Here is a 15,456-nt window from a genome sequence, read left to right as displayed (position 1 = left end):
TTTGTTATTTTTTTTTACACCCTTCCTCCTTACCTGTCGTTTCATCCTGAAGCTTTGCCCATCAGGAAGTGATGTAACAGATCTCTAATTAACAGCTTCCTGTATTTTCTTTTTCCTTTTGATAGACTGATTGGCAAGTGTCTTGGTAAGTAGGCATAAACTGTGATTTTTCAATTATTTCAGATTGATTTGCTATTGATGGGCTTTAATCATTGATATTAGATCGACTTTGGTACCTTTCAGTGAGTAGAGTGGAAGTACACCCCCTGTATTGTGTGTGGACCAGGTCCAGTGTTGACATGCTCTCAGTGAAGTTCAGAAAATGAGAGAGAGAAATTGTCTTTCTGAGGGGTGGAGGCACATTGGTCACTATAAACAGACTGAAGATGAGCTGAGGAGGTGGTAATTTATGAGATGAAATGATTTTGTTCAACTGTGCCAGGTTAACGCTTTTTCTTGTGGTATATTTATTGCCAATGCCAAAACAACTGAAGCCCCAGACTCCACGTTGCGCTGTTAACTGAAGTGAGTAGGACAGGATAGAGCAGGGCTAAGAGTGGACTGACTGATGTATTGATTCCTGCAGTTTTTGAAGTATTCCGCACAGTCAGCACACACAAACACAGCACAGACTGATCTAGAGTTAGTCAGCAGGCTGTTTAAAAGCGGAGCAGCCTCCCGGCACACTGACCTGCTCAAACTCTCCAATCACAGCCTTGCGCATGGCGGTAGATGCCTCCATCTTTGGCCTGCAGGCTGTCCAGTCACACTTTAGCTGTATGTTTGTAATTGTCCAATCACGGCCCGGCTGTCTTGACTGTTGCAGTTGAATAGCAGTGGAGAATACATTTGGCTAGTTCCTATGTGAAAGGGCATAAAGAGTCGGTGTCGATGAGTTTGTACCAAAGTTAAGCCCTTCTTCTTTCTGATTGGCACCTCTGATTTGTGATTTCCTCATTCCCGACTTACGTTTGAGTATTTTTGTAGAAGTTCCCTCCAACATAAGCCTGTAATTTACATTTATTGAGGCATAGTGCAATTATGAATGCTATAATCATTGTACATACATCTCTCTATATATATGGCAGCATCTTTGTTGGCTTTGTAATCATTACTTTTTTGGCCGATTGAATGTGCGGTATTGATAATATGTATCTATGTAATTGTATTGTATGTCTAATGGCTAATTCATTTTTGAAGAAAAAAAAATATGTAATTTACATGTTTTGTTTGTTTTTTAAGAGGAGAATGTACATTTTTGTGTTTTTATTTCTCAGCAAAGAAACATTGTTCAGCTTCAGAACTGCAAAAAGAGGATTATTATTATTGATATTATTATTAATATTATCTAACAGCAAATCAATTGGTATGCCAGTACTTACACTAGACGTTTTGTTAAATTGACTTTTATATGGAAAAACTGCAGACTGAATCTAACCTACAGGGCTAATTGTAATAGTTTAGGAACAGAGCACTTTCACTCATAGATTCTTTTATATTTAGTTTGATGATGCAGCTTTTCAGTAAGTATTGAAATTCCTTGCACACCCTTATGATCCTGAACACTCCCCGCTCCTCTACCAGCCACCTTTTATAGGCCGGATCTTTTATTTTTCACATAAAGGAGGGTGGCAGGCAGGTACAGTGTTGCTTCAGCTCTGATTTATTATTATTATTTGTAATCTTGTTATAATTGATGCCACAACCTTACCAAATACTGATAGAAAGTCAGTATTGTAGTTAGTGTGATGGACCAACGGTGGACACAAATGTGCTAAAAACAACAACAACACAACCATTTGGCCTAATTTGGATGATACATTTACAGGTGCTTTATGTTTTTTTACTTCTATTGTCACTAATTCATCAGAATGTACAGTATTATTTCAGACTTAATTCATGAAATGACAGCGTTATATTAAAAAAAACACACCCACACACAGTTCACATGTACATATTGCCTTATTGAATAAGCTGTGCCTCTGGAGTCCCATGCAAGGCACCTGTGTTTCTATAAGAAGTGAAGCTAGTGCAGCCCATAATGTCCCATGGTGCAGCTGGAGGAGTGTTTTTTTTGTTCTTTTTTTCTGTGCTATTAGATGCCCTGGGAACAGCTTTGAAGTGTAGCTCATGTAGCTCATGTGACATAATTACAGGACATTATAAGCACACCGTGAGTGAATTGTAATCAGAACACACTTTCTATTGACTTCATAACGTCATCACACGTCTTAAAAATATGTACCGCAGTGCATTGTAATGCATTGAACTGCCTGATTAAAAGAAGAAGTATGTGTGGAAGGTGTCTCGGTCTGGACTGATGAGTGTTTTGCCACATTTGGCTGCGTTTTGGCATCTATTGGCCTCCTTTGGCAGGTAACCAGCCCTCACTTGGAGGTCCTGATGTTTTTTCACATCTGGCTGGTGAGATATTTTGTTGCACTGCTGCAAGTTAATATCTAGTCCAATTCACAGAGTACTTGAAGTAAAAAACTTACAACAGCAGGGCCTGAGGGGGGGTGGAGGCGGATCACCACACATTTTACTGACTGTTAAAACGCTGTTAATGTGATTTTGCCAGACGTTTTGAAGCTGGACTATAGTTTCATCTTATCAGTGTTGATGATCTCTTGTTGTGGACCTGCAGTAATCAGTAACTTGTGTCCCTGCTGTTGTAAAGCGGCTATTCTGTGACTTAGAGGGAAAATCCTTGTTTAAACAGTCCGTGTGCTGCATGCAGCCCGGACACAAAAACCTGCAAGCTCGACTGAGACGAGTGGGTTTTTCATGCAGGGATGAAGGTTATATTTGAAGAAATGTAAATTATAATTGGATTTTTACCATCAAATGATACTCTGAGGCTGGATTTTCCCTTTAAGAGAGCCCTGACTCCAGCTGATTGTTGACACACATTGTTAACAATCTCTGTTTAAATTTCATGCACTAGCCTACAGTATACCCACAGTATATTGCTTTGAGCTATAGCCAACGTTTGGGTTCCTTTGCCTCCAAAAAAACCTGAAGATATGTAGGTTGATGACTGATTTTGAAATAGTGTTAAAGATTACCTCCAATCATAACTGTGTAAAATGTTTCCTGTATCCATAAACTCGCATTTTCGCAACTCACATTTCAACATGTTTCTGAATGAAGCAACATGTTTCTTTTCAACTCTTATCGCCTCTTGATTTTTGTTTTATATTTTGTTTAATTGCTGGTAAATTTCACCACTTTATAGATCATATGCATCATATAATCCAGTCATGGTGCATATAAACCCAGAATTGTGTGTCAGTCCTCTTTGAGAACTGACGATATATGTAGGATTTTAAGAAGTAACATGAGTGGGATGAAGCTTAAATATTAATATTAGGACATTTGGTTTTCATAAATTTTGGTATTAACACAAACACTCAAACACTAATATTGTTCAAATTTAGAGTGTTGACCCTGGATGACTGATTGCTGCGGCAGCTTGACAACACACATACACACTGACTCTTATACTGCAACATTACTGCTCATGCTATGAAGCCACACTGTGACTGCCTCCCATTGATTCTCCATGATCCTCCTACAAGCTTTCCACGAAGCCGGGAAGTGACTCCTCCCTGCCCCCTAGTGGCTGTTGGGGGATGCTTTATTTCCTCTCTCTACCTGTTTTGTCAAACTGTTGAGCGCTTTTGTCCCGACTTGGACTTCAGGTAACACATATACGATTTTTTTTTTTAATGAATTCATTTTAAAGTTTGGCCTCCATTACTCGTCGTGAAAAGTTTGGTGGCTAACATCCCTCTGCAGTAGAAACACCTTGACTCCACCTATCTGTACATTCGTCGAGAGCAGACAACTGACAACTGACTCCTGACTTCCCATTTTATCGTCTTCTATTTGTGGCCTGTGCCGCGCCCTCCGGATGCGCAAGGAAATAAAGTGCAACAAGTGTATTCCACCATCAGAGTGACCGCAGCACCTGGACCAACACGGCCAGAGCCTTTAGGTGCTGCTCCTGAAGAGAAAGGCAACTCAGGACTTCACTCTGAAGAGGAGTGCTTTAATTATTAAGAAGAAGAAGAAGAAGGAGAAGACATCGTATTTAAAGATGCTTTGCGCATTTTCTTTCTAAATTTGCCAAGTGCCAAAGGAAGGAAAAGAAGCCAGAAGAAGCGTTCATTCAAGGCCTGCAACATTTCCTCTTTGAAGAGCGAGCTTGAAAGATGGCTGGATGTTGTATATCAGCAGAGGAGAGAGAGAACCAGAGGATCAACGAGGAGATTGAGAAGCAGCTGAGGAGAGACAAGAAGGACTCTCGCAGGGAGCTGAAGCTGCTGCTGTTAGGTGAGCATCACAGGAGTTTTAGTCCCTGTCATACATTCTTAACGGCTCTTGTGCCCCAAAGTAAGTAGGTATTTGTGAGGGTTTTTTTATACTAGTGGGGTCAGTGAATTGGAAATGCCTTTACTTGTTTGCTTCCTGGCCACACCTGGACACAGGTGTTGCAGGGGGGGCATGATATTTATTTAAATATAACGATCTAACAGTTGAATGGATGGCTCTGATGTGTATATTTTAGGATGCTTGTAGATGCAGCTATCTCAGCTTTGCTATGGTTCCTTCTTTCCTTGTACTTCTGGCTTTCCCAGAACACATCAGGGTGCGCTCCTGTGCCATTGATTTTACGCACAATGGACAGATTGAACCCTTGTACTTTTTTTTAGTTCCCTTCTGGCACAAACATTTGGAATTTGTGAAATGATAATAATTAATAAATAAACAAAAACTACTGAGAAATTATTGAAATATCTGGAGACATGTTTTCTCACTCACCATGAGTTGACCTCATCTAAAAACAGAAGGAAGGAAGGAGGAAGGAGGGAAGGAAGGAAGGAAGGAAGGAAGGAAAAAATGAGATGACGTTTTTTTTTGTCCCGACTTCAGTAGTCATTAATTGTTTTCTTTTGTAAGACCCCCCTCCTATTCAGTGTTTCCACATGCATCAGTAGAGCGCACAGTGGGAACGGTCCTCTTTTCTGCAGCAGTGTGACAGCACACCTTTGCTCAGAGGAGTGTTTGAAAGCCATAACTAGCTGCATGCGGGCAAGCTTCATGCAAAAGTCATGCAAATGCATCACAGAGCAGAACATGAACCACAGGTTTGCACCCACTGTACTCTTAGAAATAAGCTGTCACTCAAAGCAGAGCTGCCCGCAACAGCTAAGCCAACATGCAGCTCATATGCTTTGATTACAGCGTGGAGGGATAAGGTCTGCTGTCCAGGATGACAAAGAACACAGAAACAAGCTGCTGAAGTGGCTGAACAGAGGAGTGATTAAAAAAATCCACAATCTGAAAGGCAATGATACCATCCAAAGTCCAACAGTGTGTGTTATTTCACTCTTATTCTTCAGATCTGTTTTTCTTTGCAGCAACAACATTAATGATAAGTGATCACACATAGATTCAGAACACTTTGTCAGGGAGAGTTATTTACCTGGTCGAGTGGCTCAGAGTTCTCAGTGGATTTCATTAGGATGGTCAGAGTCAGGTCCACAGAGAGCATGAGTGGGTGTGAGGCAGAGACATCAACACCCACAGTCTGAGTCTTCTCAGTGGCCCGACAATAAGGATGTGTCAATGCTAAACTGAACTGTCTGTCTTTATGTTCTGCTTCAGTGTGAAGTTGAGAACAGTGAGGGTGAAGGAAGAGGTGTGAAACAAGCAGCAAACAGTCATTCGGGAATGTGCACTGGTTGTTTTATTTCTCATTTGAAACAGCTTCTCATAAGAGTTGTTGCTCTCATTCATCCAGACACACTGTGCCAGTGTTTTATTTTGAAATCAGCAGTGCGGTTTATATTTGCTTACAAAGTCCCACCTGACAACACAGTTTCGGTTACAGAGGCGGTTGTAGTTCTTATCTCGGTCACATTAACACCACATTCATTCACACAGCGAGCTCCCGTCTGTCTGCTGCCCGTCTCCTGTGTCAGTGGGGACATCTGTGACCACCGTGCACAAGGAAACACAGGCGCACAGATGTAGGCAAATGAGACAGAAGCCTTCTACATGCACAACACATTAAAATTCTAAATGAGTACACTGTCAGTAGTATTGATAATTATACTATATGAAGTTGCAGATAAAAAAAGCAATGCAGCAGAAGTCACCATGTTCTGACCAAAGTTTAACAAGTGTATTCACTGAGTGAGAACTATCATGAAGCATCATTGATACACACTTTATCAGTGATTACAGTGTATTATTATTCATTATTCATTTAAGCGTAGCAGCATTGTTCAGCTTACACAATACAAAGTAAACTGACTGATCACTTATCTGATAATCAATAATGATATAGATGTGCCCAGTTTATGTTTATACAAATTATCATAAATGTTTGACAAAAACTACAATCTTTGTAACTGCAGCTTGAAAAATGTTTGGCTTCTGCCATTGACTGCTGTAGGTATATTTTTCAAAATAAGACAACGAGGCTTCTTAAATGTTATATTTAGGCAGATGCATTGACAGGAAAAACACAGATGACAGAGTATGCCCTCTGAGCTTTCTAAAAGGCTCACTGATTTGCCTTCTCTGTCACTGTTGACCTCCCTTTCCTCCATAAGTCCACCTCATCTCCAAGAAACTTGACTTGTAAACCAGGTACATTCAAATGCAGACGATTTGTCTAAGCCTTGTTTGCTAAGATGTAAAGACTCGAGTGTCCGTGAAGCCATGCAAAACAGCCAAGAAACCATAAACCTGCTGCCAATACCAAGACTAGGACACACACACACACACAGGGGCATGTGGTGCAGCAGGAAAAATGATCAATATATCAGTGTGTTGTAAACATCTTTATGAGTAGAGTGACATATTTAAATGCAAACACCCCCCACAACACATATATGTATACACAGATACAATGTTGTGAATGACAGTACCAGTAAATGTAGGTGGGGCCACGCCCTTCTGTTCCATTCACTCATTTTCTGACAGTCAAATTCAGGGTGTAAAATGCTGCTGGAAAGAGGTCAGTCATTCACTGAGGTGTCCTTTTGGCAGTCAAATATACATTCAAATGGTGGAGTTTGCCTCTGTGTTGCTATGTAGGCAGGTTAACAAGCAAGAGTTGTCATAGTAATTGTTGATTATTCACATGGCTCGGAGTGTTTTATAAACCTGAGCACAGTTTTGAGGTGAGGGAGTCGAATGTATGGATCCGTGTGTCTTTGTGTGGTTGTTGTTTCACAAAAATATGTCATTAACGCATCTCACAGGGACTGGAGAAAGTGGAAAGAGCACATTTATCAAACAAATGAGAATTATCCATGGAGGAGGATACACAGAGGAGGACAAGAAGAGCTACGGCAAACTGGTCTTTCAGAACATCTACACGTCAATGCAGACCATGATCCGAGCCATGGAGGCCCTCGGCATAGCCTTCTCTGATCCACAGAACCAGGTGTGTTTCACTGACATGTTGTTTATCAGACTGCAGCTGTCCTTACATGTGCGTGTATGTGTGTGTGTGTGTGTCCACAGAGTCATGCAAATGCAGTCCTGGAAGTGGAGGTGGACAAAGTGGAGGAGTTAGACCAAAACCTTGTCGGGGCGATCAGGAGTCTGTGGAAGGACACGGGAACACAGGAGTGCTACGATAGACGCAGGGAGTACCAGCTTTCCGACTCCACCAAATAGTGAGAATCAGACTCACGATGTGCACACAGACCACCAAATAGATATAAGTAGAGGGATAAATAAAAAGCAAATCACAAAGAGTGAAAATGCAACCTCAACAAACAAAGACAGGACAGAAGCTGGCGCTGAAACAACAGTCAAACGAAGAAGAGCAGGAGGGCAGAGAGGGTTTATATGCTGCAGGGCTGATTGGCTGAGTGGGGACAGGTGAGTGAAGAGGAGGCAGGTCACACACAAGGACGCAAAGAGCTGCCATCAGACACCTTAAATTCTGATGTTTTAAGCCAGATTACATTTGTCTGTCATGAGGTTTACATTCATGCTGCACAGCCACACTTCAGACATACATTTGATTAAAGACTAAATTCAAAATTGTGATTGATGATGGATTTGTGTGTCTAAACAGACCTGAAAAAAAAGATTTGAGTCACTTGGGCCAAAACAAAATTAATGATTGTTGGAAAACCTGTGTGCATATTAAAGCCACTAATCATTTTAATATTTTCCTTCATTTCTCCTCTCCTATGCATTTTTTCAGCTATCTCTCTGACCTGGATCGGATTGCACAGCCCTCTTATCTTCCCGACCTTCAAGACATCCTCAGGGTTCGAGTGCCAACCACGGGAATCATTGAATACCCCTTTGACATGGACAATGTCATTTTCAGGTGAGACAGCAGCACGCACAGTGGTGGATTTAAGTTTGTTACATCGTAGAGCGAGGTGGTGATGCTCGGCTGTGTTTACGGCAGGATGGTCGATGTCGGAGGTCAGAGGTCAGAGCGGAGGAAGTGGATCCACTGCTTTGAGAACGTCACCTCCATCATCTTCCTCGTGGCTCTCAGCGAGTACGACCAGGTCTTAGCGGAGTGTGACAACGAGGTGAGGATTCAGATCAACACCCAAACATGGGACGTGCAAACGTCTGCTCACTGTCGCCTCTTACTGATCCTCAGAACCGCATGGAGGAGAGCAAGGCCCTATTCAAAACCATCATCACCTACCCCTGGTTCCAGCGCTCCTCTGTCATCCTGTTCCTCAACAAGACCGACATCCTCCAGGAGAAGATCGTGTACTCTCACTTAGCCACCTACTTCCCTGAATTCACAGGTTAGTACTCATCTTGTATTCACACGTGGCTCAGTATGCCGGAAATAATATCAACTCGTTTTGCAGGACCTCAGCAGGATCCTGTAGCTGCTCAAGAATTCATCCTGAAAATGTACCAAGAACAAAATCCGGAAAAGGACAAGACGCTGTACGCTCACTTCACCTGCGCCACGGACACAGAGAACATCCGCTTCGTCTTTGTGGCCGTTAAAGACACCATCCTCAGACACAACCTCAAGGAGTTCAATCTGGTGTAAACAGAAGGCTTCGGGAAGTAGTTCACCATCTATTTTAAAACAATACATAAAAAAGAGCCCACACGCCTGCACAGATCCAACCAAAGAGAATATGAACATGTAACAGAAGCTACTGATAATCTGACAAACTTTGTATAGAAGCAGTCTGTACTGTATAGAGATGTGCTGTAAATGATACATTAGATATGAGAATTAACTGACCCACTGTGTGAACACATGAATATGATCTGAGTGCTTCAACATGTATTCTCATGCAATAGTTTTTTTAGAGGGTTTCATAATGTATAGAAATGTTTGAGTCACCTGTAAGTGCCAGGTCAGCACAGCTTGAATGGAAGCTATATTTATATTTTCAATGAGCTAAGTTATTTAATGAAGAGGATAACTTTGTGTGCAACAAATAAAGAGGACAGACCTGAAATCTCTAACACATTTTATTTTTTTTGAAAAAGAAAAATACTGTAAGCCACTGCAGTGAATATTTTGCTCCACTAGTAATGACAACAGAAATATTTAGTCATATCAAATTGTGATGCACCAAGAACCCAAAAAGCAAACTTTTCAAATATACATAAGAGTAAACGGTAGCTGATTATATACTAATTATAAGCATTCCTTTCTTTTAAATATAATTTAAATTTTTTTCTGCATAAATTCATCATCAACATGTTCAGCATTGCATATGTGTGGTATAAAAACATAAAAAAATCACCAAGTACAATCTGCCACACTCGAATTCAGACTGTCCAGTTGGATATATACAGATATTGGATCGATAAAGAGCAGATAGGTGTAAGTACAGTATAAAAAATAGCATGCACCTCTAATCACACACTGAACAGTCTTGCAGTTATCTTGCAGAAAAGTATTTACAAAAAAAACAAACAGGAAATATCAGAAGTAAAAGAATACCGGGTTCACATTCTGAATCATCTTATTACGTGCATGTGAATGAAGCAAGTTCCCTTTTATGTAATCCAGTAAAACGCAGTGTACAACATTACATGTGCTACAACGGGTACACTTAATTTGGCCTTACTGTTATTCAAGTGGTTTTCTGTCAGTAGCAGCTGTAATTAAACTCAAAGTGTATGAAAATACATTTACTGGTGTCAATAGACACTTCACACCAATATATAATAATCCTATTTCTGCTGTGGCCTGTGGTGCTATTAGTTTATCCAGAGGGCTCAACAGTAATGTGTCTTTCCTGGTTATACTCAAGAAAATCACCAGACCTTTGTGCAAGTAACGTCATGTAGGGGCAAGGCTGAGAGAGACATCAGCTGAGTGTTCTTCCTTTGTATCATCTAGTGTCATCTAGTTCAGACCTCCGAACCTCAGCGACTCACACCAATCTATGAAAGCGTGAATAGTTTATTGTAAGGTGAACGGTCCCTAAAATGTTGTTTTATTATAACACGCACCACTACGGCTACCTAAAGTTCTTCAGCATTTCAGACACAAGAAGAAGTGTTTGTAAAGTCTTAAAATAAATCGTTAAAATCCTAACGTGAGTGCAATCATAGAGTGAGACGAGGTTTGGTTCAACGCATCATGTGATACATTGGTGTCACTTGTGTTAACATGCACACACATACAAACTACTCACGCAGTCTTTCGTCCCAACACGCACTAATACTCAAAAAACAAAACAGAGCGAACAAAAGGCACTAACACACACAGAGCTTGTGTGTTTATTTCTCTCTCTTCTTGATGAGTCAGTACTTGGGTAAACTTTCTCTTGCATCCTCCAATTTGGCAAGAACCCACTGAAAATAAACAAGAAACAAAATTAGAACATCTTGGTTTTTTTTTATACAGTGGTGTTGGCCTGAATGACACCAGGAACCCTGGCAAATCTCAAATTCGGAATTTTTTGCAGGATGTGTGCAGCAAAATCTGGGGTAAGAAATAAGCCGTAACTATGGTAACGTTTACATCATGACTTGTGATGGACACCCTGATGATTTGCATTAAGCAATCAAGAGCTCAACCTTATGTAAACGAGGAGCAGCTGTCACCCTGCTCCTCAGAGTGTAAAGTAAGGATGCCTATGTCAACAGGATCTGTGGAAAGAAACATGAAAATGATAGGATGTGTCTTCTTTGTCCAAATGTGTGACTTACTTTGGCTATCTCAGGGGTTCTGAAGTTGATGATCTTCCCAAACTCTTTGGCGTGAAAGACAGACTTCACTCTCTCCTGCAGAGAAAACACAAGACAATGTTAAGAGAAATAATAATAACAATAATAATAACCTTTCATGTACTTTTATACCTTGGCCTCAATACGCAGTCGGCGGTCCTCTACTATCATTGGATCCTTAGTAAACTCTTCAAACAGATACTGCCACTCACAGGTCAGCTGGCCAAATGTGCCTTTGGTCACAAAAAATATTCCCCTAAAAAAAGAAAGAGCAAATTAAATGAAAACAAAGGGAGCAGTGAAGTACTGATTACATAGTGCTATGTGCGTACTGTTTAACTCCAGTTTTCAGTGCAACCTGACCTCCTGCCTAATTGTCTTCATGTGAGTCTAATGAAGACACTGATCACTGAGTAGCTGCACCTGTGAACAAACTCACCACCCATGCCTCCTTTGTTCAGAGGAAAGTCCAACATTGACTCAGGTATTATTTTTCACTACTGCACCAACTGACTGTCATTTGTAAGCTATGAATGTCTCAAATCTCTGTCTTCATGATGGCAGTCGGAAAGCTTTTCTCTTCATCCTAAAGTGTAGCACACTCACCTCTTAGTGATCATGAGGAAGTCAGACTCATTGACCTTGGCGTGAGCAAAGTATCTGTACTTGGCAAAACGTCCATTCTCAATTTTCTGAAAGACAAAAAAAAATTATTTGAACAAATGGCCAAAAAAAAAATCTGCTTTTCTTTTAATAAACTGAAAATAAGTGAAACAATGTGCACAAAACATAAAACAAACAGGTGGTGATGTGAGGTGGTGATGAAAGAAGGGATGAAACAAAGACAATGGTGGATGGAAGTTCAAAGACTTTATTGGGAATGAAATAAATGGTTGATGAAAGAAAAAGAAAATGAAAATAATAATGAATGACTGAGAACATATGACAAAACAAGAATGTTTAAAACAAAGTAAAAACATGTCCTGGCTTGACGGCCTTTCTTTGGATCGAGAAATCTTATTAACACCGGGCAGAAAATCTTCAGCCCACTACAAGATACAACACCACCGCTATACTACTGATGTCACTTCTAGGTCTTTTACTCATCACCCTCATCCTCTGAGGCAGTACTACACCATTCCCTGTAGGCCAATCGCCTCTGTGGACATGACAAGAGAGAAGAGTCACAATCAGAGCAAAGGGTTTCTACACAGACAGCTACTGTTACTGCCAGGTTTTTGTTCACATCTTTAGTGCACCTCTGGCTGTTGTAAATCACAATCACAACAATCCTCAGTCCTAATCTACCATAAGGAACATCATCTTACAAACAAACATCTATGTCTAAAGCTGGTGAAACAGAAGGGTGACAAATTGAAGGGGAAACGTGAGTAACATGATGATAAAGTAACATGACATCCAGGATGTAAGCTTACTTGATGGTATGAGAGAGGTAATCATATGAATTATGACTGATGACATTTGTCTGTAACAAATCACAACACCCTGCAAGATGTTTTAACCTTCAAAAAAGCAGTTTTGAAGACTCATTGTTGTCAGTACTTTAATTTGTCACCTGTCTGTACTACTAGTCAAATTGTGTGGCTCTGACCTGAGACTCATAAGCAGAAGCTTCAACCCACTCCATCCAGGAGGACAGCTAGATAATGTCATCACAAAAGAAGCTCACGTGAATCAGAACACGAACACGTCAAAGCTCCACTAAGATCACTGGTGATGAAACTCCTTCGGATCAACCCCCTCTTTCTCGCAGGTTACTGAGCTCTGAGTATTTATTCTCTTAACGTGGTTCAAGATCTACCCTTTGACTCGCAATGACTTGTTGGTTTGGGGACCGTGAAAGCATCTCTTAAATAATATTTACATCCAGCAGTGTCCCCTGAGCTGCTGATGCAAAGCCACATATTTTGATATTTTCAGCCCATGGGTATCATTGGATCAATGTCATTTTTATTTAAACAAGTATTTATGTTTCTAAAACAAGTCTGGCTTCCCCAGATGTCGCTTTGATTCATCAAGCTAACAATCCACAATAACAATCCTAGACCTAAGGGAGTAATTTTTTTGATGTAGCAGAATTTCCTGAACAATTCGATGGACTAACCATAATATTTCAGTGATGGACGACTGTTGGATTATGTAGAGATCAGACCTACCTGCAGCATCTGACTTCCGATGCCCTCCCTCTCCTTATATGGTCGTATGACACCATCCTCGTGTATGAAACGAGGTGGACGCAAAGATTCAACATCTTGTGAGGTCTCTGCTGCCCTAAAGAGACGAGACAAGACAATGACATGAATTTTGATGAGTGGATTACTAATGCGCAACACATGCACAAAACCAGGCCGAACAAAACATAAAACACATCACACCAATATATTAATCCCTGCAGGGAAAATAGGTTGTTATAACAGCGTATAGAAGAAGAAGTGACAATAAATACTATAGTAATTACAGTAAATGTCTATGGCATCATTTACGTGGACAATCAGACAAACGGCCGTGATAAAAACAGAAATAAATCACTGTACCTCTTGATCCCTTGGAAGGTACTGCTGGCCATGTCAATGATGCCTCCTGTGGGTCTCGCTACTGCACCAACCAAACCTTTACCAACACCTTTAAAGAAGCCAGCTGCACCCTCCTTCTGAGCTCCTGCAAACAAAACACACCGTCATGAGCTTGAGTTGAGTGGAATCCACAGTAAACGAAATATTTTATACATTTTTATGTTTCAACTTACCTTTAATAGGTTTGGTAACAATCCCTGTGATCCCACTGACAAACCCCTGAAAAGAAAGTCATCAAACAAATTACTAATCACTGCAGATTTACGTTGTGCACTTTACAGGCTTACAGTGTTGTTCACAAATTCTTACAGCATCTATGAAATGTATATTTTCAGGCTGATACACAGTCAATAAACAGTATTTTACATACAGAGACTAATCCTTTTCCACCCCTGGTCAGCCCCTCTCTCAGTCCACTGGGTTGTTTGTTCATAGCTTCTCTTCTCTTCTGCTGGTATTCTTCATCCATTGTTATTGCAGCGACGCCCTTTGCCATGGCACCGGTTATCCTAGAGGCCGCTCCTGCTATGCCCCCTGTACAGCAAATAGGAATCAATATAATTTAACTATATTGCACATAACTGTAATAAAATATCTGATTTCCAACTCTGGAAAAATGTAATATTGATTTTGCTTGCTAACAACAACAGATAATGTCAGAGCCACTAACTGCAGCAGAACATTTTAAGCCTTTTAATTTCCTCCTGTAATGTGAGTGCAGGTCTCTTTTGGACAAACTATTACAGCTGATTTCCTTTTGCGATCTGAATTTGTCTTTTGCTTTGCGATTGCTTTTTCTTACCTACAGCTCCTCCCACAAGAGCCTTCACTCCAAGAGCCATTCCTTCAACAAACTCTTCGGGCCCCTGGATGGCACCCTGGAAAACATGACGAAGACAGAAAGTGAACTCTTTCAATGCTCCATCACTGACACATTATTTAACTGGTTAGCATTACTTGTATTACATCCCTACCTGATAGGGCTCATAGAAGAATGCCTCCACTCCCTCTGACAATCCTCTGATCAGGCCATAGGGGTTCCCGAGCACATCCAGGCCCAGCACAAGCACATACATCTGTTTAATAGCCTGAAACATACAAAATACAAATGTGAGTGTCATATAGTTTCATACTTTGCAGTCCATGGCTCACTATTGCACTGTACCTGCTTAGAATAGTGCCTGATGACCTCCCATTGTAGCTGCTGAGTGGTGCAAAACTGGAAGGTCAGCTCAAAGAAGGCCAGTCTGAAATGAATAAGCAGGGCAGTGAAGTAAAGAAAATAGAAAATAAATGTGATTGTGTACATATTAATCGTGTCTATATATTGTGTTTTCATACTTGAAGACGACATCCTGCACGTCAGTGAGAGTTGCTCCAATACTCTTCAGCAACAGGTTGAGGGACTGGACGGGGATGAGTTCTTTGTCTCTCTTCTCCTTCAATCCATCTTCTCCTCCTGTGCTCAGAGAGAAGCTCAGGTGCAGCTGCAGACACAAAAATGTTACCGTAACAGATGGTGTTTTAATATATATATATATATATATATATATATATATATATATATATATATATATATATATATATATATATATATATATATATATATATATATATATATACACGTATACATATACATACATACATA

At 40.5% G+C, this 15,456-nt stretch overlaps 2 protein-coding genes across 4 annotated transcripts in view; one reads left to right on the top strand and one right to left on the bottom strand.

The window, feature by feature from the left end:
- The first annotated feature begins 3,971 nt into the window (after positions 1-3,971).
- gna14a (guanine nucleotide binding protein (G protein), alpha 14a) lies at positions 3,972-9,637 on the top strand. Its single transcript, XM_028414004.1, has 7 exons — positions 3,972-4,338; positions 7,281-7,465; positions 7,546-7,700; positions 8,240-8,368; positions 8,453-8,582; positions 8,657-8,810; positions 8,877-9,637. Exons 1-7 carry the CDS (start codon positions 4,218-4,220, stop codon positions 9,065-9,067), a joined length of 1,065 nt encoding a protein of 354 aa, XP_028269805.1. The 5' UTR covers positions 3,972-4,217; the 3' UTR covers positions 9,068-9,637.
- A 307-nt stretch (positions 9,638-9,944) lies between these two features.
- vps13a (vacuolar protein sorting 13 homolog A) overlaps positions 9,945-15,456 on the bottom strand; it is a 31,800-nt gene continuing 26,288 nt past the window's right edge. For 2 of the 3 annotated variants that reach the window (XM_028414000.1, XM_028414001.1), the window contains 12 exons: positions 15,150-15,295; positions 14,974-15,055; positions 14,783-14,896; positions 14,611-14,686; positions 14,179-14,342; positions 13,982-14,027; positions 13,770-13,893; positions 13,392-13,506; positions 11,821-11,906; positions 11,347-11,470; positions 11,197-11,271; positions 9,945-10,839 (listed from right to left, as the gene is read on the bottom strand). In XM_028414000.1, the coding sequence (XP_028269801.1) occupies positions 10,789-10,839; positions 11,197-11,271; positions 11,347-11,470; positions 11,821-11,906; positions 13,392-13,506; positions 13,770-13,893; positions 13,982-14,027; positions 14,179-14,342; positions 14,611-14,686; positions 14,783-14,896; positions 14,974-15,055; positions 15,150-15,295 (1,203 nt within the window). In that variant the 3' untranslated portion in view covers positions 9,945-10,788. Of the gene's footprint in view, positions 10,840-11,196; positions 11,272-11,346; positions 11,471-11,820; positions 11,907-12,067; positions 12,374-13,391; positions 13,507-13,769; positions 13,894-13,981; positions 14,028-14,178; positions 14,343-14,610; positions 14,687-14,782; positions 14,897-14,973; positions 15,056-15,149; positions 15,296-15,456 lie in introns of those variants that run through there. The other variant, XM_028414002.1, reaches the window with a different exon arrangement.

Source organism: Parambassis ranga, chromosome 9 (genome assembly GCF_900634625.1).
Source record: "Parambassis ranga chromosome 9, fParRan2.1, whole genome shotgun sequence".
NCBI classification, from domain to species: Eukaryota; Metazoa; Chordata; class Actinopteri; family Ambassidae; genus Parambassis; species Parambassis ranga.
The sequence above is the reverse complement of the archived record's forward strand: the minus strand, read 5'-3'. Positions and strand labels throughout refer to the sequence as shown.

Bases quoted from the DNA above. Each gene is read 5' to 3' on its own strand.
- gna14a (XM_028414004.1), top strand. From the start codon at position 4,218: ATGGCTGGATGTTGTATATCAGCAGAGGAGAGAGAGAACCAGAGGATC. The intron at 7,466-7,545 runs GTGTGTTTCACT...GTGTGTCCACAG, and splicing joins TCTCTGATCCACAGAACCAG to AGTCATGCAAATGCAGTCCT. The intron at 7,701-8,239 runs GTGAGAATCAGA...GCATTTTTTCAG, and splicing joins CTTTCCGACTCCACCAAATA to CTATCTCTCTGACCTGGATC.